This window comes from Nicotiana sylvestris, chromosome 1 (assembly GCF_000393655.2).
Source record: "Nicotiana sylvestris chromosome 1, ASM39365v2, whole genome shotgun sequence".
Taxonomy (NCBI): Eukaryota; Viridiplantae; Streptophyta; class Magnoliopsida; order Solanales; family Solanaceae; genus Nicotiana; species Nicotiana sylvestris.
This window is the reverse complement of record NC_091057.1, coordinates 28,096,246-28,108,238: the sequence shown is the minus strand read 5'-3', so window position 1 is coordinate 28,108,238 and position 11,993 is coordinate 28,096,246. Positions and strand designations below refer to the sequence as shown.

The 11,993-nt window shown below is 40.0% G+C and overlaps 1 protein-coding gene across 1 annotated transcript; it reads left to right on the top strand.

The window, feature by feature from the left end:
- Positions 1-300: 300 nt before the first annotated feature.
- On the top strand, positions 301-5,948 carry LOC138891330 (uncharacterized). The gene is made up of 4 exons (XM_070174731.1): positions 301-581; positions 696-828; positions 5,740-5,802; positions 5,871-5,948. The coding sequence occupies exons 1-4, from the start codon at positions 301-303 to the stop codon at positions 5,946-5,948; spliced, it is 555 nt and encodes a 184-aa protein (XP_070030832.1).
- The last annotated feature ends 6,045 nt before the right edge of the window (positions 5,949-11,993 follow it).

Here is an 11,993-nt window from a genome sequence, read left to right as displayed (position 1 = left end):
AGGTTGGTGCAGATCTACATTCGGGAGATAGTCCGGTTGCATGGTGTTCCTATTTCCATCATATCGAATAGAGGCCCTCAGTTCACTTCACATTTTTGGAGAGTTGTTCATAGTGAGTTGGGGACCCGTGTGGAGCTCAATACAGCATTCCATCCTCAGACTGACGGACAATTGGAGCGGATAGTTCAGATTTTGGAGGACATGCTTAGAGCATGTGTGATTGACGTTGGAGGACAGTGGGATTAGTTCTTGCCTTTGGCCGAGTTTGCTTACAACAACAATTATCAGTCCAGTATCGAGATGGCTCCATTTGTGGCTTTATATGGTTGGCGATGTCATTCTCCTATCGGGTGGTTTGACCCCGGTAAGGCTAAGTTGTATGGCACAGATTTGGTGAAAGATGCCTTAGAAAGAGTGAATTTGATTCAAGAAAGGTTCTGCACAGCTCAGTCCAGACAGAAGAGTAACGCGGATCAGAAGGCGCACAATGTATCATTCATGGTTGGTGAGAAGGTTCTCTTGAAAGTTTTGCCGATGAAAGATATCATGAGATTCGGGAAGAAGGGAAAGTTGAGCCCAAGGTTTATTGGCCCATTTGAGGTGTTGAGGCGAGTTGGGGAGGTTGCTTATGAGCTTGCTTTACCTCCCAGCTTATTGGGAGTTCATCCAGTTTTTCACATATCTATGCTTCGGAGGTATCACACCGACTTGTCCCATGTGTTAGACTTCAGTACTATTCAGCTGTATGGGAGTTTGGGTTGTGAGGAAGAGCTAGTTGCCATTATTGATAGACAGGATTGCCAGTTGAGATCCAAGAGGAATTCTGCGGTAAAGGTCCAGTGGAGGGGCCAACTAGTCGAGGAGGCGACCTGGGAGTCTGATGAGGACATGCAGAGCAGATATCCATGCCTATTCGACACTTCATGTATGAATCTAAATCCGTTCGAGGACGAACATTTGCTTAAGAGGTGGAGAGTATAACGGCCCGACTGGTCATTTTACTTTCTAGGACCCTGTTCCCCTAAATAAGACTTCCTGTACTTGCTTTATTTGACTTATGACTTGCGAGGATGGTTGGTTCGGGATTTGGAAGAGTTTGGGTTGAAATCCGAACACTTGGTTCCTTAAGGTTGGCTTAAAAACCCAAGTTTGACTTCGGTCAACATTTTTAGTAAACGGACCCGGACTTGTGTTTTGACGGTCTTGGACGGTCCGTAGTAAAATATGGGACTTGGGCGTATACCAGAAATCGAATTCCGAGGTCCCTAGCTCGAGTAATGAATTTTTGTGCCCATTACAGGTCCAATATAATATTTAAGTCATGTTTGTGAAATTTGTCAAGAAATGGGACTGACTTGACGTGATTTGGACGTCCGATTGTAAAAATAGGAATTTTAAATATTCTTAAGGATTTCATGCATTTTAGTGCTAAATCCGTAGTTTTAGATGTTATTTTGGCGATTTGATCGCACGAACAAGTTGGTATGATGTTGTTAGACTTGTGGGCGTATTTGGAATGGAGCCCCGAGGGCTCAGCTGAGTTTCCGCGTAGGGAAGGAGTTGAAAACACACCAGATTTTTGGTGTTCCTGGCTGCTACAGCAGATCTTGCAAATGCAAGAGATTTGTTCGTAAATGTGAACCTCGCATTTGCGAGGAGGTATTCGCAATTTCAAAGGAGCCCGACCCATGCAGAGTTTGCATTTGCGATAATTCCGTTGCATTTGAGATCCCAGCAGAAGTCGCATTTGTGACTCTTGGGTCGCATTTGCGACCACAATAGTAGAGGCCTAGGCTTCGCATTTGCGAGGCTTTTGTCGCATTTGCGACACTGTGTCGCAAATGCGACATTAGAGGGTTGTGTCCAGCTTTTAAGAACGGGACTTAGGCCATTTATTTCATTTCACTTCTACACTTGGGCGATTTGGGAGCTTTTAAAGAGGGGATTTCAACCTAGCATTGTGAGGTAAGTTATTTCTACTTAATGTGAGTTTAATACTTGAGTTTTGGGTAGATTAACACACAAAAGTTAGTGAAAATCATGGTATTAGAGTAAAAACCTATGGTTTTGATAAAAAAGAGATTTTACCACGAAATTTGTTATAGAATAAAGTGAAAATCATATATTCTTGATCCTTAGGTTATGGGTAGCAACTTTGAGTCCGGAACCTAAATATTGTTTTTTTGACTCAAATTATCTTAATAGGTGTTAAAAAAAGCATATCTATATATAGCGTGCAATTACAACACGCTATACCTTAACGGTAACTTTTGCCTTTAAGGTATAGCGTGTTGTAATTGCACGCTATATGTCCTGACGATTTGACTACCATATATAGTGTCTTGTTATTGTATGCTATATATAGCGTTTTCTTTTCATACGAAATACCCCCATTTAAATACTGCCCTTCATCTTGTTCCCTGACTAGAACCCTTTCCCCCATTTTTTTTTAAAATCCCACTGCTTCTGGTCCCCCCCACTGCCCGTTCTTAAAAAAAAAATGTGGGCCCCTCCCGTCACACAAAAGGTTAAGAACGTAGGTCCCACATCGTAGTAGAGCATTGTATTATTATGGTTTAACTCCTTCGTCTTCAAATTTTCAGACAAAACACTCACTACATCGAGGTATCTCGATTTATTTTATGTCCAAACTTGTATAATAATGTATATCACTGCCTATTGAATGTGTTTCCATGTCATTTTGTGTTTTATTTGTGAAACTAGTATATTATATTTATCCGAACTTATTATAGTTTGGTGCTACTGGGCCTCAAATATCGAGTCTGGAACCCAATTGTTATATATAATTTGTACAATTAAATAATTAAAAATTTAGAATTTAAATTATAAAACAAACACACACAAAATTATCAAAAAATTGAATTTGACACACATAAATATTCATGATAGTTTGGTGCTACTGGGCCTCAAATATCGAGCATGAAACCCAATTGTTATATATACTTTGTACAATTAAATAATTAAAATTTAGAATTTAAATTATAAAACAAACACACAAAATTATCAAACAATTGAATTTGACACACATAAATATTCATGATAGTTTGGTGCTACTGGGCCTCAAATATCAAGTCTGGAACCCAATTGTTATATATACTTTGTACAATTAAATATTTTAAAATTTAGACTTTAAATTATAAAACAAACACACACAAAATAATCAAAAAATTGAATTTAACACACATAAATATTCATGATAGTTTGGTGCTACTGGGCCTCAAATATCAAGCCTGGAACCCAATTGTTATATATATCTTGTACAATTAAATAATTAAAGATTTAGACTTTAAATTATAAAACAAACACACACAAAATTATCAAAAAATTGAATTTGACACACATAAATATTCATGATAGTTTGGTGCTATTGGGCCTCAAATATCGAGCCTGAAACCCAATTGTTATATATACTTTGTACAATTAAATAATAAACATACACTTAATGTTGTTTAATTTACAGTTGACGATATGGACGCGCCTATACATCCCGACCCTTACTCTCATGAGCTATTAGTGCTTCAGGGCGATCATAGGTCCGCCCATATATGGGAGGGGAAGTTACTTTCCCAGACTCTCCGTACTAGGAGAGTGGACGACCTGTGGGATTTTCTGAGGCGCAGAGTTCTCCACGAGCGTGTAGTTCATCGCCTCCAGGCACGAGATTCTATAGGATTCTTGAAATCGGCCGGATATAGGTTGACTGGGCTTTGATCATGGTGTTGATTGAGCGGTAGCGACTGGAGACACACACTTTTCACCTGCCCATTGGCGAGGCTACCATCACACTGCAGGACATTGAGGTTTTATATGGCCTGCCCGTTGATGGCATTCCCGTTTCACTGCCTATTGCTATGAAATCTATGTCGCGTGATGCTTATTTAGACATGTTTCAGTAGCTCACAGGTTTCAAGCCACAGGACGAGACTGCATCGTCGGGTGCTAGTCGGTTGACTTTGACCCCTATTAGACAGCACCTGAAGCTACTCCACCCCGATATCACCGACGATATAGAGGAGGTACATACCACCCAGTATACGAGGTTGATGTTGCTTCTTCTATTTGGAGGGGTCTAGTTCCCGAACACTTCGGGGAACCTAGTCAGCCTTAGATTTTTGCATCATCTTCAGCTGCTAAATGAGTGCCGGGCGAGCATGGGAACTCAGAGAGATGTTTGTGGTTTTATGTCGCTTCTACAGGTGACAACATATTCAAATAAAGTGTTCATCAGTTCAAACTCTACCTAGTTAGACTTTATCTTAAATATTACGTCAACTTTGTATGTTAGGTTTGGGCCTGGGAGCGGTTCTTGCAATTTCAGCCACCGCGACCACAATTACCTCCTACTGTAGCACCTCTGTTTCTCCCTCTATCTAGGAGGTGGGTTCTCCGCCGTACACTTTTACGAGAGTATGATGCTTATCATAATCTCCCCCTCTGCAGGGATGTGATGGATCTGTTGGAGGGCGCATAGGTAAATATGTACCTAAACTTACCTGGTGTAGATTAACTTAGTGTTGCGCATACTCACGTTTCATGTTCTTATTTGATAGTTCATCTGGACGCCATACAACAATGATTTGATAGCTTCCCTGCCACCTTGTTGCTTGGCTGACCGATTAATTTGGAGCGTTTCTGCCCCACTCATATGCCTCGATATTGTGGAGCATCATGCCTCAGAGCGGGTACTTCAGCAGTTTGGCTGCCTACAGTATATAACGAGGGGGCCTATATGGGAGCCTAAACATTATCAGAGGGATGATCATTGCAGGGCGGACGATGCATTTATGGCATGGTTAGCGGCGCAGATCCATATTTGGGACCATCGAGATTAGATGATTCCGCCCCCACCTACACATATCTAGGAGGTGGATCTTCAGAGGTATATCTCCTAGTACCGGCATGTCATCCGAATGTTTATCGGGAACCCTATTCATTAGGCTGGCGGTCGGTACGTTCCATACGCCGGGCGACACGAGACCCTGGTATGTTTTCTATTATTATTCATTATATAACTGTGTTTTAGTGCAATATATGTAGTTTATATTTTATACGTTGTGCAGGCTATTGAACTACACACAGTCTATCAGATGGGACTACAAATGCAGGATTATGTCGGCGATCCTGCGGATGCCTTGTAGGATTATAGCCGTCTATTTGTAGAGTTGGCTGCCCGGACACTGCAGCGAACCCAGGAGGATCAGCGTTTGGCACACATGCCTAATTATGTGGAGCCAGAGCAGTATGAGTGAGGCCCTGGTGTCGCACGAGGTGGTGGTGCCCGACGAGGTGGAGGTTCCCGACGAGGTGGTGGTGCCCGACGAGGCGGGGGTGCCGGACAATGTGGCAGTGGGCGGAGAGGAGGTGGTCCCCAGTAAGGGGGCGTTGAGGCCCATGCTGATTATGTTGTTACCGATCTGCTGGGTGGCTTACATGAGACAGACATACCGTCATACAGCCTTGGAATAGATCTCACTCTAGGGACTTCGCAGGTGACCCCGTCAGGTTAATTATTGATCACGGGCACGCACCTTACTGGAGTGGATTGGGATACATACTTTCCAGGCCCATCTACTATTGCTGAGGAGTGGCCGACCCGAGATTTACATAGTGGGCGCCTGCTGAGTTATGGTTCATCATCACGTTCGCAGGTATGGTTTTCATAGTATTGAATTAGAATTTGTCTTTATTTTCCATAACTATGTTAATTTCCTTTTTAAGGCTGAACGTGATGTTGACATGGCTGCGACAGATGATTACATTCAGGAGCCTAACGAGATAGTGGTACGACAATTCAAATTGTTGTGACTTATTATATACTTTGCTATTCTGAGCTTTTTATTTTTATGTAGGTTTCTACTGGACTGACACCCCTTCTACTGATCCTGTCAGCACCATTGATGATCATGCAGCGGCGCATCCGGCTATAAGGAGGCGACTTGATGATGATTGTCGCACCCCCTTTTTCTCACGAAATCAGGTTTATGACATTTGGGAGGACAACTCATTCCTTTTGGGAATTGGGTTTGATTTGAAGAGTCGCCACCTAATGATTTAAGTGCATTAGGACACTAAGAGGGTTTGTTTTGAGTAACCAGAGATTGGGTAAGGGCTTGAAATTATCCCAAGGGGAAGGTATTAGGCACCCCTCAAGATCCACTAGTGTGGTTCCTGGCCAAAATATTGTTGTGACTTAAGTGCAAATAACACATAGGCAAATAAAGACTTTATATAAGAGGGAACTTTCATGTAATGGTTACAAATAAACAAAAGTAAGAAGAAGGAACTAAAAGAGTTGATTTCCAAAAAAGAAATGGTTTTAAAAAATTTAAAAGAAACAAAGAAAACAAAGGAAAAGGAGGGGGGATCCTAGGTTTATTGATAATATGGATCACCCCACACAACATCCAATAATCACTCCTCAGTGAGGGGCTACACGTGATGTTATCGCGTGGTCATAATATCCATATCTACCCTTTCCCACCCCGTAAGGTATTAAAGCGAGGAATGGTCTCGTTTACTTATTGCATGCTATTACCCGCCCTAATCCTATCATCCTCGGAGGCACTTGGGGCTACTAATCCTAAATGGAGGAGGTATTAGGCATACTTGTGGTTTCAAAAGGTAAAATACTAAGGCGACAAACAAAACACATATAGCAAGTTTAGGGAAACATATAAACAAATAAAAAGCGCCAAACAAACCTCCTTTAAACCAAAGAAAGCACATAATGTAGCATGATTTGCATGTACTGTTTAGGGTCTGATTAAAGCTGAAAAGGTTGAGGCAAACTGATTTATTATATAGTTCAGATAAGAAGCCTGAATCAGGCCTGCCTACTAGTTGTAGCACATAAAATCTGATTCAGCTTATAAGTTTTCACCTTATGGCTTGCCTAAGTGTTAGACGAAGATCCTATAGGCATGATATCTACTGATCTCAGAAACACAGATATGAGCTGGTTACATACTGATTTAAGAAAAGTTGTCAATTATTAAAGGAGGGTGAGTTTTAGCGAAAGATCATAAGCTCTGCAACTGGTAATGCATTATTATTGCTGGTTTTAGACTCATAAGCGAGTGAGGCGATTCAGTTTTGATTAAAGCTCCTATATGCATACTTTCTATGCGTTTGTCAACTTTAGAATACTTTTATAGACATAGAGAAATGCAAAAATCCTATAAACATGATATCTAGGTGTTGTATTTTTTATGAACATGATATCTAATTGCTGTTGGTTATTTAAGACCTATAAACATGTTTGCCCAATGAAAAGTGGATATGCAAGATTCAGAAAGACCTATAGGCATATTTTCTATATATGCATATGTAGAATTCAGATTTCGAGTAATTATGGACATGATATCTACATGAGAGGATGCAGGATTCCTATAGACATGATATTTATATGAGAGTGCAGAAATTCAGGAAAATCTATATATGAGAACGTAGGATTCCTATAGACATGGTATCTATATGGAAGTGAAGAAATAAAAGATTTCTATAGACATGGTTATCTACATGGAAACGGAGAAATTCAGAAACTCCTATAGGCAGGTTATCTACATGGAAATGCAGAAATTCAGAAACTCCTATAGGCAGGTTATCTACCCCTTTTTGCAGATATGGTTACCCCTCCCTTTTTCACTAGCCATCCCCGCGAGTTTCCATTACAAAGTTATTACAGCCCAAAAAATAAAGTAAAGTAAAGAAAATACATTAGAAATTAAAAAGTACAACCAAGGAGAGCCTGATTCAGATTTCCTGTCTGAAATATGAAGTAAACCATTTCCAAGAGATCATGTTCCAAAGCCTTTCTCCCATTTGGATGTGTCAAAGTTCCCTAAGAGTCTGATATGAACTCCGGGCAGTGCTTACATCTAAATGTATTACCGGATTAAGACATAGTGCAGTGTGGAAGGGCCAGCCCTCAGGTGTCCAAGTTCATAGGGAACTTAAGGTCCCAAGGCAAAGCTCACAAGAGGGGGGCAGAACTTAGAGACTAAGAGAGAGTGCAAGTGCAGAAATACAGTGCTGAAAGGGGAGAGGGAAAAGGGAAACAACTTAAATCAGTACACATAGGGGTGTAGGGGAATGGGCGAATTTGCAAGAGGCAAAAGAAAAGCAGGCTGATAGGCACACCCAGCAATGGGAGATGCTGGAACACCCTCCAGCCTGTTTGCTTAGAGGTTAAGACCCCCATTGGTTCAAACTTAATTCATGGGCAACAACTCACATTGCCATGCTTTAAGTTACAACTCTCAAACACATAGGGGTAATGGGGATAAGGAGCAAGGATTCACAACAGAAACAGACAGAAAGATATGGGCGTACTAACTTAAATATTGAATTTTACAGAAACAGTAAAGTAGACATGTATATAAAAGTTGTAAATGAACACATTGTGATGATGCTGAAGCTTAAATTAGGACATACCAGTTTCAAAGAAACAAATAGAGAAAATGTAGTAGTCTTGCAAAACAGGCCACAGTGCAAACAAGAAGAGAATATTATTATGAGAGAGTATGAGTTTAGAAGGATTCTCAGTTGATGATGAGTTTGTGAAAGAGTTGTGCATTTATAGTGTGAAAATCAGGCAGAATTAATGTAAGAAAGCAGTTAAGGAACTGATCATCAATTAGGAATCAATCACACAAGATTTCCTTTAATTAAGGAATTCAGATTCAAACGGGAAAACTATTTAAGTGGAGAAGTCAAATAAATATCTTGTGCAAAGCATGCAATTAGGGGAAAATACATAAAAAGTTATTTAAGAATAGAACTTGAAATCCACGGTTGTACAAGTAAGGTAAGAAAATCAATTAGTAGCCAGTAAATCAAAGGGTCTGGGATTTTGCAATTATTGGTCCATGAATAAACCGCGTCAGAAAAGATGAGAAAAGGTTTTTAACTTAAGTCGAATCACAGGGAAATCATCAAACAATGGAAAGAAATCTGTCAGACCTATTCAGAAGGAAGTCTGAACTAATCACAAATTTGAAAACCCTTTAGAGGGAGGTTCATCACATATAAAGAGCATACAAACATGTTGAGTTGAAAGAAGATTTCTTGCCTTCGCAAAAATCAGTAGGTAATGGTTGTCACATAAGTCAGTAATGTAGAAGAGAGATAGCATCTAGTAGCATACAAAAGATCCAATGCAAAAGATCTTAGAAGTGTTTAGCAAAAGTTCAGAATCATATGAAAACAAGGACATTCAAACTCAGTTCAGAGACTCGAAATTGGTCTGAAAGAGTTTAGGGTTTTTGAAATAAAACCCTAGTTCAAGCAAGTCACATAGCCAGACTTGGAGAAACCCCCAAATTCTAGGGTTTCCACCATCAGAAAACAACAGAAACTCATGAGAAACATGATAGAAGAGTAACATGCGAAACACAGCAGAAGTGCTCAAAGAAAATATGGTAGAATAAACTAATACGAAACATACTAGAGATATTGATAAGAATAGCAGGAGAAGCATGTTAAGAAGTATTAGAAGAAACTTAACTAGAACGTAGTATAAGGAGCTTAGTAAGAAACACTCAAGAACACGGTAGGGGAAAATATAGTAGAAGAAACACACAAGAACACAATAGAGGAAAATACACACAAAAGAAAGAGAAAATCCGAGAAAACATCTAAATATTTCAGAAAAATCCTAGATCGGAAAAAGAGATGGTTTTGAAAGTATAATTTTTGAAAGAAAATCTAGAAACTCATTTAAAAACTTAGGGAAAGCATAAATCTAGAACATATCTAAAGAGATCAGGAAAACCTCAAAATTAAGGTTTTCAGAGGAACCCAAACGATAAGAAAGGCTTGGATCTAAGTAAGAGGAGTCGAGACCAGGCTTCGAAATAGACGTAGCTTGCCGGAACAAGGCCGGAGATGGCCGTGAACTTGAGTCGACAAAGGTCGGAACCCAACTCTTTGTGGTCGAGTCATGCAGCTTCTGTAACCCAACGCGATGAGCCATAAGTGGCTTTGTGGTGGTGAAACCACCATGAATGCATGTCAGAAAGTGGCCGGAAAAGGTGAATAGAACTCATCGGAGAGGAGGGGAGGGGGAAGGTTCTAGAGAGAACCACAGGTAGAGAGATAGAGACGAGTGAGGAATGAGCGGGGTATTGTGGGGTCGTTAGGTTAAAAAAAAGTAAGGACAAATGAGGGCCGTTGATCTTTTTGATTAACGGCCAGGATTTAACAAGGTTCTGGGTCGGGTAGGGGTAATTGGAGCCTGGGTTGGGAAATCTGAAATTGGGCTGAAATTTGGGTCCAATTTGGGATTCAGATTTTTAGGCTAAAATTGAAACGAATTGGGCTATTACTTAAATAGCCAATTTTCCCCTTTAAAATTATGAAATAGTAAATTAATTTCTAAAAATAAATTGAAAGCATCAAAATGATTTATAATACATAATTATCAATTAAAAAATATAAAATCTCATTTTATGCATATAAAACAAATTTAAACCTAAAAAAGGTTGATAGTGCAATTATGCAATTCTATCCTTAAAAAATACCAAATAATTTTGTAAAAATGTGTAAAAAAATATCTCAGCTATATTTTAATATAAACATTAGACTACAATACATGAATCACCAAAAATGATAATTTTGGGGATAATTATTGGGTTTTCTTGGTAAAATAGGGCAATAAATTGATTTAAAAATCTTTGAAAAATTAAGAAAAAATAAAAATACTCATATATGCTTATACATGCTATTTTGAAAGGTGTTTTACAAAAACAAATATAGGGAAAAAATTGGCTGTCAACAGTTGCCCCTCTTTACCCGGGAAGGATGAAAGAGTTGTCGGGTATAGATATGATGGCCAATTTTGACCGAACGAAGTGGTTTGAAGAGGTCGGCCGCGCCCTGGCTTCTGAGCTACATATATATCCCTAGTCTTATAGGAATCATGCCATATGTAGTTCAACATCCGTCGATGGAGTATACTGATGGAGACTTTCAAGAACGGACGCGATGGGATGAACGGTTAAGGTCTAATAGGAGTGCGAGAACTGGAGCGAAATTGCTCTTGCTGAGACGGCCGTTGCTCACCGGTTTACCTGCAAATAAGCAATACAAGCATATATTGTGCGTAAATTTAAACACAATGCAGGTTCCTGTCGGACCATGAATGTTGTCTTTGGACGATTAGGATGACGTCCTCAGACCATGACCTCCTAGGCCATGAAGCGTATGATAAGGGATTTTCAAGCCATGAAATGATGCTCTCGGGCTATGAGAATGATGCCTATGAACTATGACTCCTTTAAATAATGATATACAAAAGATAAAAGGGGTCCTCAGGCCATGGTATGGCGTTCTCGGGCTATGAAAATGGTGCCTCCGAACAATGACGCATTTGGATAGATTGGTGATATTTCAGCCCATGAGATGCAGAAGATGGCGATCTTTCTGCCGATGCAAGATGTAAATGAAGTGGCGATCTTTTAGCCGATGCAAGACGTAAATAAAGTGGCGATATTTCAGCCATGCAAGATATAAAAGTGGCGATCTTTCAGCCGATGCAAAACGTAAATAAAGTGGCGATATTTCAGCCATGCAAGATGTAAAGGTGGTGATCTTTCAGCCATGCAAATGTAAATAAGGTGGCGATCTTTTAGCCAATGCAAATGTAAAGTTGGCGATCTTTCAGCCATGCAGATGTAGATGTGGCGATCTTTCAACCATGCAGATGGAAGTAGAGCTTAACCTCGGAAGACAGAATGGTAGCCTTATGCAATGCAGAGAATGCAGATGGAGATAAAGCTTAGTATCGGAAGGCAGAAAGGTAGCCTTATGCAATGTAGAGAATGCAAATGGAGACAGAGCTTAGTCTCGGAAGGCAGAATCATAGCCTTATGCAATGCAAGAAAAATGCAAATGGAGGTAGAGCTTAACCTTGGAAGGCAGAAAGGTATCCTTATTCAATGCAGAGAATGCAGATGGAGATAGAGCTTAGTCTC